The 17718-nt window shown below is 39.0% G+C and overlaps 1 protein-coding gene across 1 annotated transcript in view; it reads right to left on the bottom strand.

The window, feature by feature from the left end:
* The window catches only part of tnr (tenascin R (restrictin, janusin)), a 178658-nt gene that overhangs the window by 59087 nt on the left and 101853 nt on the right, over nucleotides 1-17718 (bottom strand). The window contains 1 exon segment of the mRNA XM_051134409.1: nucleotides 1390-1927. Coding sequence (XP_050990366.1) covers nucleotides 1390-1870 — 481 coding nt within the window. The 5' untranslated portion in view covers nucleotides 1871-1927.

Genomic DNA, 17718 nt, shown 5'->3' with positions numbered 1-17718 from the left:
ACTACTGCAGTGTTTCAGCTGTTTTTAGCTGCCCTGGAGGGGCTCCACAGCCAAGGTTTGCAGGTGTGAATCCACTCGAGTGCCCCTTTGAGACGTTAAACAAGCACAACACTACCACCGTCCACAGTTCTGTTGTCCCTATGGGTCAATGCACAATATAGCCTCTACTTCACTTAGCACTGCAGTCACATCATAACCGACAGAAGGACCAGGATGCACTTTGTTTTATCTACCAGCTACAATGAGCCAAAAGCCACTTGAAACGGATTCAAGATTAAAGAAGATGAGTTTGATTAATCCATTATAAAACATCCAGAGGTGGTCGAGACACAGCCTGCATATAATATATCCATGATATTCTATTATAAATATTTATCAACAGAAAGACAGTTTAATTTTTCATTTGTTATGCATGTTATAGCTTGCATTTTAGCTACATCTAGCTACAACTTGAGATTTCTAAAATGAAAATGGATCTATGGGTGACACAACTATCCCCGGATAACCCAGTTCAGTTGCCTGTTTAATGGCAACATGAATAGGTACACGAAAAATATTAGGGGTAGAAACTGGTTAAAAATAGTTTCTGAGTTTCAGTGAATTATTCTTAGATGTTACTTTATTAATTCAGTGCTATTTGAGTCTGACTGAGAAGAAAGTTTTTAATTAAAATGAGTAAATTACATTTTTTAACCTTAATTTAAAGTTTTAGATTTTTAAAGAGAAAGTTATCAGCAAAGAGCCACCAGTGATTTTCTCTTTTTATTGTCAAAATTGCTGATTAATAACCTCTGTTTACCTATTTTGTACATAAATGTAATCCAAAGTCATATGATAAGTCAAATTAATACAATACTCTTCAAAGTTTTGTGGGTGGTATAAAAATAAATAAATAAATAAAAAATAGAAAATCAAAGAAAAATAAAGAAGATAGAAAAAATAAAATAAATAAATAAATACATTTAAAAAAGAAAAATACAAATTTTCTTTTTTAAAATATATTATAAAATGTAATTTATTCCTGTGACGAAAAAAGCTGCAAAAAGTCATTACTGCAGTCCTCAGTGTCATTTTTCAATTATTTTTAATAAAGCATAAAACTATAAGGCTTTATTAGCTTTAGTAAAGAATGTGTTGTGCATACACTCTCCGTAGGTACAATAAAGAGCAAATAATAAAATTAAAAAATATAATTAAAATTAATCCCTATTTTGTCTCCTCTCATCCTTGACCTGAAATAAGTTGGAAATACTTGATTTAAACTCTTTGAATATTTTTAATAAACATTTATATCGATTATTATTAGTTTTATATTGAAAATACCATACTTTTTTATAATACTACAGGGTGTGCAATCAAAGTTTATCCACACCAAAATCTAAAACTTACCCATAACGGAGCTCTCTCCACAGCAGCTGGAGCTACACTGCGCTCGAAGCAAGGACACCTCCCTCTCCAGCATCTCTATGCGGCTCGCCAGCTGTTCCATGGCGGTAGCCGCAGGACAAGCGCAGGCCTGCTTTGGGATATTGATGCGATGGGTGAAGGTCACCTGGCTGTCCGAGTCCACCGTCTCTTCTGTGTACTCTGTCGGCATCTTGTCACTCCCAGCTGTACCTTTGTTTGTCCCTGGTACCGTGTCTAGGTCCACTGAACAGAGTGACTCCCATGGTACGTTGATGTTGTATACATGATTGAAGATCATGGCCTGCGTCTGGTTGTTAGAGGACCCCCCGCCTTCGGGAACCTGTCGCCTCACCCTTGTGGTCCTCACTAGTTTGCTGGTGGGGTTAGGAACAGCTTGAATCCCAAAGAACAGTAAAGCCAGGCTCACCAATGAACCTTGCATTGCCATGGTGCACCCCCACATCACAACTCGGGCACTAGGGCGAGATCATCAACTCCACAAATAGACCTCTGATTGGCACTGTGAACAAGAAAAGACATTTTTTATTACTAGGGAACAGGAAAGAAAATAGCAGTGTTCAACAATAGCAATATTTTTACAGGCCTCAATCTCCACACAAATACAATAGTACACACACACATACACTCTGAGGATTGTGAATATTATGAAATATCTGACTGCTAATTGACCAATCAGATATTCCAGAGCAGTGTAATGATAGAGATGGGCATGGAGATGTACAAGTAATGCTTCAAGTGAGGAGATTCAAGTGATTTCAAGTTGACTTTGTTTTAAAAGTGACTGATAGTAGTGATGTCTGAATGGGTATGTTGTTTAAATTGTAATTAGTCCACCTGTTTCTATCAATCTGATGCATTGGAAACTATTTTCCATAATTATTGCCAGCATGAGGGCTTGTCCAAATACTCATACTTGCATTCTTTGCACTTGTCCACTTGTCTACTTACATAATGTATTTCCTGTATTTGGCCCAAGTGTTCAAATAGAATGTTTTATTACCCAATGGGACACACTTATAGAATTCTTTAGACTTTAGGTAAAAGCTTTAGGTAACACTTTAGTATAGAGACCAATTCACACTGTTAACTAGCTACTTACAAGCATGCATATTACTAGCATATTGGCTGTTTATTAGTACTTATACAGCACATATTCTTGCATGACCATATTCTACATCCCCAATCCTACCCAATACCTAAACTTATAGGAGAAGTCCACTTCCAGAACAACAATTTACAGATAATTTACTCACCCCCTTGTCATCCAAGATGTTCATGTCTTTCTGCCTTCAGTCATAAAGAAATTATGGTTTTTGAGGAAAACGTTTCAGGATTTTTCTATATATAATGGACTTCAATTGTGCCCCTGAATTTGAACTTCCAAAATGTAGTTTAAATGCAGCTTCAAAAGGCTCTAAACGATCCCAGCCAAGGAAGAAGGGTTTTATCTAGCGAAACGATCGGTCATTTTTTTCCGAAAAGCAAACATTTGTATACTTTTTAAGCACAAAAGCTTGTGTAGCACAAGCTCTGAGATGCGTGTTCACGACACTACATACTATTGAATCACGTTGAAAGGTCACGCGGAACTACTGACCCAGTGTTTACAAAGCGAACGCGCAAAGACTAACAAAGTGCAAGTAAGTCAAACACTGTTTACAAACAAAAAGCTACAACGATGTCGGACGATTCTGAAGTTGTAGGAGAAAATAAGATGTTTTTTGCCATTCTCTAACTTTTTGAGCCGGAGTACACAGACAATGAACTTAGACGTGATTCGTAGTAGTGATGGGATGTTCGGATCATTTTACTGACTCGGACCTTTGAGTCTCGTTCAGCAAAATAAACAAATCTTTTTTCGAGTCATTTAATTCATTTTAGTAAAATATAATTAAAATGTTATGTGGTACTTCCCTAACACATCTACTGCTTACACAAACGTTGATCACACTACAAACAATACAAAACTGTAATGCTATAAGAAACAGAAAAGATTAATTCATTGTTTAACTGGGTCTTTAGTCTATGATTAGCTCACCTCACCTCTTATTTAACAAGTTTTCGGTTTCAAATCGTTCGTTCATCACGGGACAGCCCCATAAGATGAACAAATGACTCGAAAAACCCGAAGACTCGAAACAGGTGAACTAATTCCAGTACAGAACCTAATAGGATGTTGCGAATGCGTGACTGAATGAATCACACCCCGAGACGACTCGTTCTTCCCGAGTCACATTAAAGAATCATTCAAAATGAACGAATCATTCAAGAATGCGCATCCCAGAGCCTGTGCTACACAAGCTTTTGTGCTTAAAAAGTATAAAAAAAATGTATTTTTTGAAAAAAAATGACCAATCGTTTTGCTAGATAAGACCCCTCTTCCTCGGCTGGGATCGTTTAGAGCCTTTTGAAGCTGCATTTAAACTGCATTTTGGAAGTTCAAAATCAGGGCACCAATGAAGTCCATTATACAAAGAAAAATCCTGAAATGTTTTCCTCAAAAACCATAATTTCTTTACGACTGAAGACAGAAAGACATGAACATCTTGGATGACAAGGGGGTGAGTAAATTATTTGTAAATTGTTGTTCTGGAAGTGGACTTCTCCTTTTTTATTCCTAGAGTAAAGTAGTTTTACTTTTCTGTAGTTTTTCATTAGCTCTCATTCATACCATTGACATTACCTGAGCAGTTGAAGGCTTTGCGGAGCAAAAACAATGTAAGTGTCTAAAAGCATATGCACAATTCCATAAATGACTTTTAACTTAATGTCGTTAAACCGAAAGTACAAAGGAAACTGTTAAAATAACCACAGCATTAACAACAACCATTAAAATAAGAGGATGAGGTTTATCTGTCAATCAGGTGCATGAAAGTTGCTTTTGTTACTACATCATCAGAATCATCATTTGTCGATAGAAAGGAAAAGTTTAAATGCTGTAGCATTTTATTTTGGAAAAATAAGCTCACATTATGCAAAGGTGTGACATAAAATGTTACCCTATACCACAGTATGCTACACAACATGATAGCCTACTTTTAAAGCCTTTCTTTTAAAAATCTTGGCTTACATGTGCTACTCTATTGATAAATAAACATCCTAAAATGTTTTTGAAATAAATGTATTTAACGCTAAGTATACAAATACATTTACATATTTATGTTCTTAAGAAAAAATACCTTGCAATTGTACTTTTAGTAGCCTATACTAAACCAGTATAAAGTGTGCTAAATTGGAAGTATAGTGCTTAAGTCCAACTAAAGATGAACTTAAGTATATTTGATTGTGCTAAAGTAGAACTATTGCAAGTAGATTTCTGATACACTTTAAATGTCTTGCATTTAAAGACCTTTTTTATTCAGCGATCATACAATCCTCAGCAATTGTGACATTAAAACCCATTTTAGGCTTAATATTAAGAAATGTGAATTGTGCATGTAGTACTCCAAATGAAGTTTAATTATAATTTTTAAATCAGTACTCTAGGGATATATTTGTAAATATGTTAATAGATTTGAACTAATGATTTGACATAAATGTATTTTAAATATATTGTATTACTTTTCACTATATGGTAAAGGCTGCAGTGTAATTTGCCCCCTGACTAACCATATAAAAAATTTAGGGGAAGCATTTAAATAATCCTGTGAATACAAGTTAAGAATGCAGAATCGAATCGTTAATCGAATCTCATTAAATTTTATTGTGAATTTTATTGGACTGGATCCATCAGATCCTTTTACAGCTGGGTTCTGAAATACAGTCAACACAAAGCCACACCTAGTAAAGCAGAATTTATATTGAATCAATATTTCATACTTCATTATTTTCGGATAATTGCAGACATTAATCCCAGAAGTGTTCCCTACAGCATGAGAAACATTTAAGTAATTCGACTGGGAATTTTGTTGATACAGTTCAAAGACCCAGGTATGGAATTTCCTTTAAATCTTCCTTAATCCCTTATCAGCAACAGAACTCAGGACAAGAGCAAACTGTAAAATGAATCACTGAGTCAGACTGACACCTGGGCTTTGGGGCTATGGTCAGAGTGATAATCTCCTCTGACATTTTCTATTTTTAATGGACTGGCAGACATAGACTACTTCCCTACCCAAGAAACACTTTTGTGTTGCTGCTCAATCACCTGGATAAAAGTAGGAGACTTTAAAGTAAATGTATAGTGCTCTATAATTTCTTATAGGAGAAGAATTTATATGTAGAGAACAAAGCATCAATCCATCCAAATCAATCCTAATCACTTTAAACTAGCAATGTAAATGTACCTTTTTTGATTAATTACTAAAATCTACTGAATATATGTTACAGAAGAATGAACAGTTAACTATAGGATTGTGTAATCATATATTCCTGTCACATTGTGACATCTTATTTCTATCTGTCAGAGCCTGGAGGTGTGTCTAAGCGGGTTGCTCTCGTTTTATTTGTGGCACTGGACCCTGGAGCAGCTGGCTCGTTAATTCCGTCTCCATCCTGCCTCTTACATTATGAGTGGCAAACTTCGCACAGAAGTGGTCTGACATTACAAAACCAATTTTGCCCTCACATCTTCCACATCTATCTATTCTGATGAAACACAAAATCTAAATCTGCATAGTACCAAAGTCTACTTCACAAATATCAGCCAAAACAATGGCAGTTTTGAAATCACAAAGCTTTTAAAAAAGTAGTTCACCCAAAAAATAAAATTTGCTGAATTTTTTCTCACCCTCAAGGCCATACAAGATGTAGATGAGTTTCCTCATCAGACCAAAATTAGAGAAACTAAGTATTAGTATTACTTGCTCACCAATGGATCATCTGCAGTGAATGAGTGCCGTCAGACAGCTGATAAAAGCATCACAATAATCCACACAACTACAGTCAATCAATTGTCTTGCGAAGTGCAAAGATGTATGGTTGTAAGAAACAAATCCATAAATAAGACTGGAGTCATACATTCTAAAAAAATGCTGGGTTAAAAACATCCCAACTTGGGTTATTTGGCATCCCAGCACTGGGTAAATATTGGACAGAACACATGCTGGGTTATTTTGACCCAGCTGGTTAGGTTAAATGTTTTTAAGGCAACTATTGTTTAAAAATTATTACATTGCTGGCATAAAATAAACTGGAACTTATTAAAAAACACACACACAAAATTACTGGAGGCAACAGCAATAAATCAAAAGATGAACATTTATTATTAAGTAAGAACACATAGACAAAACACAAGACAAATTGAATTTACTGGGTAAATACAGCATAGTTTACAATATTACATACATTTAAACTCGTTTAACAAGCATTTTAGACATAAAAATATAACATTTAAAAGTAGAATTTTCATTTTAGTGTATTTAACTGTTCTCTGTAATCGCTTTTTACAGAAATAGCACAAAGTCTCGTGCCAGTGTGTCGCTGAAATCTGAGCCGGTGAAGGGCTGCTGGTCACTGGGTTAACTGCGAACTTCAGACCGCAGCCTCGTGTTTCACTCGTAGCCGAAAGATGCCGTGACTGACTCCAAAAACTGCCCATAAACAAACAGTACTGACATTAGACAACATATTTTAAGATTAAACATAAAATAATCCATTTATTTTATGCAAGGCAATGTGAAACAACTGCTGCTAACGCAGCTGACTGACATCTCGTCCTTATGTTGCGTTGCATTAAATAATACAATTTCCAGCACAGTAAAGACTTTATAAATGAAATAAAAGGTATACAAACCTTTATTTCGCTGAAGAAATGCAAATCGGTGGGGCTGAGAACCGCTCTCTCCTGTAGAGGACTCAAAAAGCCCACGCTCTGACTAACTCAGCAGCTGGGTTGTTTCGTCAGCAGGGTTGCCAGGTTTTCACAACAAAACCCGCCAATTGCTAATCAAAACTAGCCCAAAAGTAGCCAAGTCTCATTAAAATCGCATTCTGGGGAGTAAAATACACGTTTTTTGGTGGCGTTCCCCTGGTAAAATTAGCATTCCAGGGGCTAAATATCACATTATTGGGGTCGCTTCAACCTGCAGACATGAAAAACAACCTGCGGCAACAGTGTTAAAGTAGTCTAATTCCGCAGAAAAACCGCAGACTTGGCAACCCTGTTTGTCAGAGACAGGCTCAGCTCAGTGACTGGGTAGAAAAAAGTAACTCAGCGTTAAAAATGAGCCAGCAACTTACTTGCAGAAAAACTACCCAGCACCTGGGTAAAAAAATATTAAACATAACTCAATAAAATGACCCAACAAGCTGAACTCAGCATTTGGGTTAAGAAAATAACCCAGCACCTGGGTAAAAATATTAAAAACAACCCAATAAAATGACCCAACAGGCTGAACCCAGCATTTTTTAGAATGTATGGATTACTTATCAGCTGTTTGAACTCTTCTGATGGCACCCATTCACTGCAAAGGATCCATTTGTGAGCAGAAAGTCGTGTAATTTTAAATTTCTCCAAATCTGTTCTGATGAACAAATAAACTCATCTACATCTCGGATGGCCTAAAAAGTAAATTACTTAGCAAATTTAGATTTTTGGATGGACTATTCCTTTAGTTGTGTTTCCTGTGCTCTAGCGTTTTCTCTAATGGAGAAGATTAAAGAGACTGCAGAACTATAGGGAGACTACAGACCACTAAAAAGACTGTCGCTATCTCTCTCTCTCAGTTTTTTTTTTTTTTTTTTACCCACACCGCCTTCAAAGGAAAAGTCAGACCAGGTCACGCAGACAACTCTGTATTTCTCCTGTTATAATGGGCTGATGGGAAACTTTTCTTTGACTGGAGATCTTGGCAATGCTAAGCAGCCCGTAGCCTTTGAAGAGAATGAGTGCCATCACACTGAATAACGACGACGCTCAATTAGGAGAGCTCTCAATTAAATACGACAGGGAAGACCACAGGGCCCTTTGACTGTGCACTTTCCCCAATTTCCTAATTTACTTTTGAACAGCACATGTTTCATGCTGGGATTTTTCTTTTAGTCACTTAATGGCTGTCCACATGGTAGAACCGCAATCAGAACTGACAGTGCAGTGAATGAAAGAAGTGAAAGGAGCACAACTGTTTTCATTAGTAATAATAAAAAATGTTTCCTGGATTATAGTATGTGACACTGAAGATTGGAGTAATGGGTGATGAAAATTTACCACTGCCATCACAGGAATAAATTACATTTTAAAATATATGAAAATAGAAAACAGTTAGTTTGAATGCAGAATTGGGGAGAAGAAGAAATGTCTTGTAAAAACATAAAAAAACATCTATACCAACCCCAAACTTTTGAATTGTAGATTTGTGAAAGGAGTCATAAGATTACTTGAATTGAAAATTTATTTTAACATGCCAACTCTGGCAACCTTTCTGGATCCCAATAACTATAATTGAAATGTATGTGTTAAGTTAACAAAAAATTATACAAATTATTAGATGAATCATGATAAAAATATTAAAAACGATCACTGTTAATATTTATAACTAAAACTATTAAAAATATCAGATGAGAAACTTAAACTTAAAAACTTAGTAAGCACCAAAATTACTAATACTGAAATAAAAAATAAAAAAGCTAAATAAAACTATTAGGGCCCTATGAAATCTATATTTTTTCCCAAATTCTGTTTCATTTTTTTCCAAATTCCTTTTTTTCACGTTTTAATTTTTCTCAACCCTTTTTTTAATGGTTAAATTAAATTTTATTAATAAAAAAGCATGTCTAATTAATTGAATGCATACTTAATTTATTCAAAAATAATACATTTATTCTTAATTTATTCTTAAAATAGCCTTATGAAAGGTTTTTTTACAATTCTGTGTTGTGTATTTAACATGTTCTGGTTATCAAATAAAGCAAACGTTTTTTGTTTTTTTTTGGCAAACAAAGGGGAATTTACTATTAAAATTAAAACGGAAGAAATGCTGTGTGATTATACCCTAAAAAATAATGTTTGTTTCATTTTAGTATTAGTAGTACTAGTAATATATATCTGGCACAATGTCTTCAATCAGACTTTTATTCTGACGGGTTGCTGTGTCTACCTTTACATTTCTGTGTGTATATGATATAATGCTAGTTTTTCGGCGTAATATTTACAGATACTGGTCCATATTGCGGTTTGATTTAAGTGTAACAACCTACTTTTGATTAATTCATTCCAACTTTGACAAATTCCATGACATTCCGCATTATTCAGTAAATTCTGTTTTTATGACTAGATTCCATGATTCCGTCCGCATTTTACGCACCACGGAAGTCAATGTCAAAAGTGCATAAAATTACTGAAACTTAAAATGCTACAAGTATTAAATATAAGCTAATTTAAATTATTAATAAATACTATAAAAGTATACAATTCATTCTAACATAACACTGAAATTCTCCCTGGAAACTAAATGAAATATTACAGAGCCAAGCAAATAAATTAAAGATTTTTTCAAAGATTGGTCTGTTTCAAATGAATGCAAATGATCCTGCAATTATATAAAGGAAGAATACATGGTGGAAAGAGATGGGTTATAACTAAGAACAATTGCATCATTATTGCCTGAATTTCACATTAAAAGAGCTGATGTAACATCCTGTATTGTATAACCCCTGTTCCTAGGTATTTAAACAGCATTATCTGCTTTGTGTTGAAGGCTCTGGAGTTGTTGTTGCTGATGTTGAGCATTGACCTCCTTTAGAACTATGGTAAGTTATACAAAGAGTTGTGGCTGCTAAACATAATGGTATCATTTTCTATTATTTGAAGAGATAGAAAAGATATTTAGAAAGCAAATCAATATCTTCTCATTGCTGAAAAGAGCTTTAGCTTCATTCGGAGATATGGCTTATTCTGGTTCTTTAAAAACAAAACCATTTGCACCACCATTGAGATGATGACAACATAATTTTAGTATTTCAAATCTTTATCTTTCTCTTCATTGAGAGTTACCTTTGACTCAGTAAACTGAGACATGACAAGTAAAGAGTACACTCAAAAACAAAACTAAATAGTGAGGTAAAATTATTTTACTCAGAAAATGTAAAACCCCTTTTAAGTTTGTAGTGTTTTGAAACATATACTGTATATATACTGTACTAGTATAAGATCATTTACCTACTGGATGGAAGTCCGTTTCTGCCACTGAATAAAAATTTTTAAAAAGTTAATTGTGACTTTTTATCTCACAATTCTGACTTTTTTTCTCGCAACTGCGAGTTTACATTTTGCAATTCTGACTTTTATTCTCAGAATTGTGAGTTTATATATGTGAGTTTATATATGAAGTCATAACTGTGATATAAACTCGCAAATCTGACTTTTTTTCTCAGAATTGCATGATATAAAGTTATAACATCAAAATTTTGAGACAAACTCACAATTGTGAGAAATAAAATCAGAATTGCGAGATATAAACTGACAAATCTGACTTTTTTTTGAGATTTGCGAGTTTATTTTGCGTGTCTGAATTGCGAGTTTGTATTTTCCAATTATGACTTTCTTTCAGTTGTGAGTTTTTAAGTCAGAACATGAGATATAAACTCTCAATTCTCTTTTTGTCCCCATCAAAATTGTTCTTTATAGCTCACAATTGCGAGTTTATATTTTTTTTAGAATTGTGAGAAAAAAGTCAGAATTGCGAGATATAAACTCAGTCAGAACTGCATGTTTTTATCTCACAATTTTTATTTTTTGCAATTGTGAGTTTATAATCACACAATTTTGAGGAAAAAAGTCAGAACTGTAAGTTTATATCACACAATTCTGACTTTATAACTCGCAATTGTGAGTTTATATCTCACAAGTAAAAAAAGTCAGAATTGCAAAAGACAAACTCACAATTGCAAGAAAATAAGTCCGAATTGTCACGATTTTATTAAAAGTCTATTAGTTTATTAAAAGTCAGAATTGTGAGAAAAAACTCAGAATTGCGAAATACAAACTCGCAAAAATGAGAAAATAGGAATCGCAAATTTTTGTGAAAATTTTTTGAAAAAAGTTCAGAATTGTGAGTTTATATTATGCAATTCTGACTTTATAACTCTCAACCGCAGGTTTCACACAATTCTGAGAAAAAAAGTCTGAATAGTTTCTGACTTAAATACTGATTTAATTTTTGACTTCTCTTACAATTCTGACTTTATTATTCTCAATTAACAGGCGATCTGACCAATCATAATGCCAAATCTTCCATCCTGTCCGACAAACAAATCATACTTGAAAAACTGTGTGAATTGACGTCTTTCCGCAGTTGATATAAAATTGTTCTGATGTTCATTCATGTTTTTTTTGTGCTTTAAGTAAAGAAGAAAAAACGATCGGTTCACATGTCGATCGATCTAATAAGGCAATACAGTGATCTGTCACAACACATTAAAGAGCCACAAAATGATATTTATTATTTGAATTTCTAAAAAAACAACAACATTTTAAAGAGACCTTGTGTTATACCAGAAGTAACATGCTCTGTCTTGTCTGTCGGTGTGTTGTCAGTTTTCTCTTTGCTCCACAATGTATTTTTCACTGTGTGAGAACATGATGTGTAGTGTGATAGCGTGGCATTGCGTTTTGGACAGCGCAACAGTAACTATGAAGGGTGGGTTTCTACGAAGGGTCAACTGCGAGTTTAAATCTCACAATTCTAACAAAAAAAGTCAGAAATGCGAGTTTGTATCACATAATTATGAGGAAAAAAGTCAGAATTGTGAGATAAAAACTCGCAATAACCTTTTTTATTCAGTGGTGGAAACAGGACCAAGCAACTAACTTGGTGTATAACCTGCTTCAGGTGTTTAGGCTGTTTTTTGTCAGTCAATCAGCCAATGGCCAGGACCAAAAAAAAAAAAACCTTCAAATACCAGCCTAAGCTGGATTTTCCAGCAGTGCACATGTCTGAATCTATTGAAACCTTGTGATGAGCTCATTTTCACCTGCAAGACACATCATCCATTCATCATCCATTCTTCAGAGAACACAAACACACCACTGATTGAAATGTCAGGACTGAAATGTGAATGAATGCATTTCATGATATCAGATAATTACGGCTCTTCCAGATGTTCTGGTGATATGACTCCAGCGATGTGGCGTATTTGCAATTTTCAAGCAGCAACCTGACGGATGCCTGCATGTCTTCAAGGAGTGCTGGTAATTCTCATGTGTCCTGGAGGACAACTCTCCTATGGTTCAGTAAATGCTTGTTGTGTTCTTAAGCCATGATTTGTTTAGAGAGAAAAGCAGGGGACTTAAAAAACAGAGCGTGCACAGCCGAGTTGTGATAAAGACATGTAGCCCACATGATGTTAGGGCATCAGAAGGTCAACAAAAGCATTAACCTCTCGCCAAGATAACAGATGGGAATGTTTGTTGGCTTCGCATTGAATTTGGAAACGCCTTGTTGATAATGGAAAGATAGCAAGGAACATTACTGTGCAACGTCGCTTTAAAAGCTACAGCGCCAACGTGATGTAAACGGTCTCTAACTGGCCTTAAAGAGTGAAAAAGCCATAATAGATGAAACTGGATAAGATAACTTTGAAAGAGTGACAATGTCTGCCTGGCACAGTTTTAGTCAAGAGTGAAAACTGCTGATTTTCCGAGAAAAATATCAGACACAAGGCTTCAGTGAAACCCTTTGCCTTTTTGCCTTCCTTTTTCTCAGCTTTTCATAACTTTCAAGTCTGTTTTCTAGTTCACATTAAAATGAGAACAAGGTTTCACGACCTAAACACGAGTGTCTCTGCATCAAAGCATGAGTCAGTGTTTTATCATTCATTTTAAGTGTATTCAGTGGCAGATCCTGGCAGACACAGTTTTCAGATCAACATTCACTTCTCTATCCCTTATCAAATTTCTCTCTGTTCTGCTTGGTGCTTAAATTACCTGTGTACAAGCCAGTACATTTATTTATTTATTTAACGGCTGTTGGCACATGCTTCAGTAGTCTGCACGTTTAAAAAAACGACTCCTTATTTGCTAAAAGTCAGTATAGGTCAAGTTAGTTAAATAAAATGTGCCACAGATACATTTTATGCTGTTGCAGTTTCACTTGGTTTGTTAAAATGTACGAACCTCCAAGATTTGAACCCAAGACCTTTATCGCACATTATAGCAACATCTCACTGTTGTACCAATGAGCTGTGCTGTCACAGACATTTTTAAATAGATTAACTGTATTATTTAACTGTAGACTCTTAAAAATAAAGGTTCTTTATTGGCATTGATTTTCCCATAAAGAACATCTATGGAACCTTTCCATTGCACAAAAGACCCTTTATAATGGGAAAAAAACTTTCTTTAGATAATTAGAATGTTCTTTACATTAAAGGGGTCATCGGATGCCCATATTCCACAAGTTGATATGATTTGTCAGGATTTTAATGAGAAGTTTATAACATACTTTGGTTAAAATTTCTCAGTGGTAGTGTAAAACTACACCTTTTTTACCTTGTCAAGATCAGCCCTTTTCAGAGTGAGCTGTTTTGGTGCATTTGCCTTTAAATGCTAATGAGCTCTGCTCACCCCGCCCCTCTCTTCTGTGGGGTACTGTATACTTTAGCCGCGAAACTTGCTAACTAACACATTATTAGGAAAGGTGATTTGCAAAGATGCATTAAAAATCCCTTATACTCACTTCTGCTGTAGGTGAAGCTGGATCACAAATGATTTACGCGAACATAGATGCATTTATGTAGATCGCTGGGTGCATTTCCTTCAAAAACAAAAGTAACGTTAATCCTCTGCGTCTTATACTTTGCGAAGTATTGCCAGTTTGTCTGCCTTACCGAGCGTTGTGTTTACTCTGTTGGATGACCTGTTGCTGTTTTGCCTGTCTCTGGATTTACGAGTTTTCGGATTACCCTTGTTTGGATTTGGTTGCTTGTTTGGACTGTTATCACGTTTGGACCTCACGCCTGCCTCTCGACCACGATCACCGGTTAGCCCTCTCTGTTTGTTTGTCTCTCTGGACTATTATCACGGCTCTGAACCCAAGCCTGTGTCACGTTGTCGATTACTGGATTACCCCTTTACTCAGTTTGCCTTTCTGGACTGATTACCTGGCTATCGACCCGTTGCTTGCTGTATGTTACTGTGTTTGTCTTTAATAAACAACTGCATTTGGATTCAAACCCTGCTTCAGCGTCCTACGTTACAGAATACTTCGCCTCCCCTGAATCCAGCGGAAGCTTATATTCACAACACACCATGGACCCAACTTCTCGTCTCCTCTGCCTTCGCCAAGGTAACCGGTCTGTTGAGAATTATGTAATGGAGTTTTGTGAGCTGTGCTATCTGGTGGCTTTTAATGATGTGGCTCTTAAGGACATTTTCCACCACGGATTAAACGACCCGGTTCGTTCCCGCCTACCTGGAGGGAAAATTCATTGGTCACTGGAAAAATATATGGATTATGCTCTGCTATTAAGTGGATCACCTTTTACTGTTGGGATTGCGGATGAGGGACCCTGCAATCCCACAGTAGCCCCCATATCACAGCCAGTTCAAGCCACATCCACCAAGCCAAAGCCTGTTCACGCCATGCCTGTCAAGCCAAAGCCGGTTCAAGCCACATCCACCAAGCCAAAGCCTGCTCACGCCACGCCTGCCGCTCCAGGGCCTGCTCACGCCACGCCTGCCGCTCCAGGGCCTGCTCACGCCACGCCTGCCGCTCCAGGGCCTGCGCACGCCACGCCTGCCGCCACGCCAGAGTCTGCACGCAAGATGGCTGCCGCCACGCCAGAGTCTGCACGCAAGATGGCTGCCGCCACGCCAGAGTCTGCACGCAAGATGGCTGCCGCCACGCCAGAGTCTGCTCACAAAATGGCCGCCATCCCAGAGCCTGTCCACAAGATGGCCGCCATCCCAGAGCCAGTCCACAAGATGGCCGCCATCCCCAAACCTGTTCACAAGATGGCCGCCATCCCAGAGCCACTCGACAAGATGGTTGCTGTCTCCAAGCCACGCCACCTGATGGCTCACGTACTGGACTCACCCCTCATGGCTGTATGGGCAGCTAAAATGGTAGCTACCCCTGGTTCCAGTCAAGTCGCAGCTGCGTTTCCTGAGTCAAGTAAAGTCACAGCTGCCACCCCCGAGCCAAGCAAGATTACAGCTGCTGTTCCTGTGTCAAGTCAAGCAACAGAAACGGAGTCAAGTCAAGCAACAGAAACGGAGTCAAGTCAAGCAACAGAAACAGAGTCAAGTCAAGCAACAGAAACAGAGTCAAGTCAAGCAACAGAAACAGAGTCAAGTCAAGCAACAGAAACAGAGTCAAGTCAAGCAACAGAAACAGAGTCAAGTCAAGCAACAGAGTCAAGTCAAGCCAAAGCTACTGTTCTCCATGAATCAAGCCAAGTTACAGCTGTTCTCCATGAGTCAAGCAAGGACACAGCTGTTCCCCATGAATCAAGCCAATATACAGCTGTTATTCTCCACGAGTCAAGCCAAGATGCAGCTGTTGTTCTCCACGAGTCAAGTCAAGATACAGCTGTTGTTCTCCACGAACCAAGCCAGGTTACAGCTGTTCTCCACGAGTCAAGCCAAGACACAGCTGTGGTTCTCCGTGAGTCAAGCCAAGTCACAGCTGTGCCCCACGAGTCAAGCCAAGTCACAGCTGTGCCCCACAAGTCAAGCCAAGTCACAGCTGTTCCCCACGAGTCAAGCCAAGTCACAGCTGTTCCCTACGAGTCAAGCCAAGTCACAGCTGTTCCCCACGAGTCAAGCCAAGTCACAGCTGTTTCCCACGAGTCAAGCCAAGTCACAGCTGTGCCCCACGAGTCAAGCCAAGTCACAGCTGTTCCCCACGAGTCAAGCCATGTTGCTCCTGAGTCTAGCCATGTTGTTCCTGAGTCAAGCCAAGTTGCAGCAGATCTTCACGAGTCAAGTCAAATTGCTGCTGTCTTCCCTGAGCCAAGTCAAGTTGCGGCTGTCGTCCATGAGCCAAGCCAAGCCGCGGTTGTTCTTCATGAACCAAGTCAAGTTGCAGCTGTTGTCCAGGAGCCAAGCCAAGCCACAGTTGATCTTCATGAGTCAAGTGCGGCCACGGCAGGCCTCCCTGAGTCAAGTGCGGCCACGGCAGGCCTCCCTGAGTCAAGTCAAAAAACTGTTGTTCTACCAGAATCTCACCAGGTCCCCTCTGACCTTCTCAAACCACCTCCCATATCAGCTGACCACGCAGAGCCCACGCTCCCAAGCCACGCAGAGCCCACGCTCCCAAGCCACGCAGAGCCCACGCTCCCAAGCCACGCAGAGCTCACGCTCCCAAGCCACGCAGAGCCCACGCTCCCAAGCCACGCAGAGCCCACGCTCCCAAGCCACACAGAGCCCACATTCACAAGCCATAAGTCCATAGCATCAGCACCCTCAAGGTCAACAGACACCCCACTATCTACTGTGCTGCCTGTAATGGCCATCGCCATTTTCAGTGTGTGGGCAGCACGCTGTGCTCTAGAGGCCTCATCTGTCCACAAGTCTGCTCCAGAGACCTCGTCTATCAACGAATCTGGTTCAGAGGCCTCGTCTGTCCATGAGTCTACTCCAGAGGCCTTATCGGTCCACAAGTCTGCTCCAGAGGCCTCGTGTGTCCACGAGTCTGCTCCCGAGGCCTCGCCTGTCCACGAGTCTGCTCCCGAGGCCTCGCCTGTCCACGAGTCTGCTCCCGAGGCCTCGCCTGTCCACGAGTCTGCTCCCGAGGCCTCGCCTGTCCACGAGTCCACGCCAGAGGCCTCTTCTGTCAAAGAGTCTGCGCCAATGCCCCCAGGAGCAGCAGCTCCGGCTGCAGAACCTCCTAAAGGGGCGGCGTTTCCCCAAGGACTCTCTGCCCGTCCTGTCACGGCCATGAAGGCCATTCATGACTTCCCTGCCTCACCTGCCCAAGCATCTGCGCCCATGCCCCCAGAGGTGTCAGCGCATGCTGTAGATCCTCCCATGGGGGCGGCGTCCCAGGATGAACTCTCTGCCCGCCAGGTCGCAATCAAGAAGACCCATATGAAACTCTCTGCCTGTCATGCCACGGCCAAGAAAATCATGCAGGAACACACCGCTCTGCTATGCATGTCTTTAGTCCCACTGTGGATATCTCTGCTCCTGTTTGCTCTGCCTGTTCTGCCTGCCCTGCAATGGCTCCCTGTTATGCCTGCTCTGCCTGCCTCGCCATGGCTCCCTGTTATGCCTGCTCTGCCTGCCTCGCCATGGCTTCCTGTTCTGCCTGCTCTGCCTGCCCCACCATGGTCCCCTACTCTGCCATTGCTCCACGGCCCAGGCCCTCCAGTACTTCATGGCCTGCTACTGCTCCACGGCCCAGGTCCTCC

Source organism: Labeo rohita, chromosome 2, assembly GCF_022985175.1.
Source record: "Labeo rohita strain BAU-BD-2019 chromosome 2, IGBB_LRoh.1.0, whole genome shotgun sequence".
Lineage (NCBI taxonomy): Eukaryota > Metazoa > Chordata > Actinopteri > Cypriniformes > Cyprinidae > Labeo > Labeo rohita.
The sequence above is the reverse complement of the archived record's forward strand: the minus strand, read 5'-3'. Positions and strand labels throughout refer to the sequence as shown.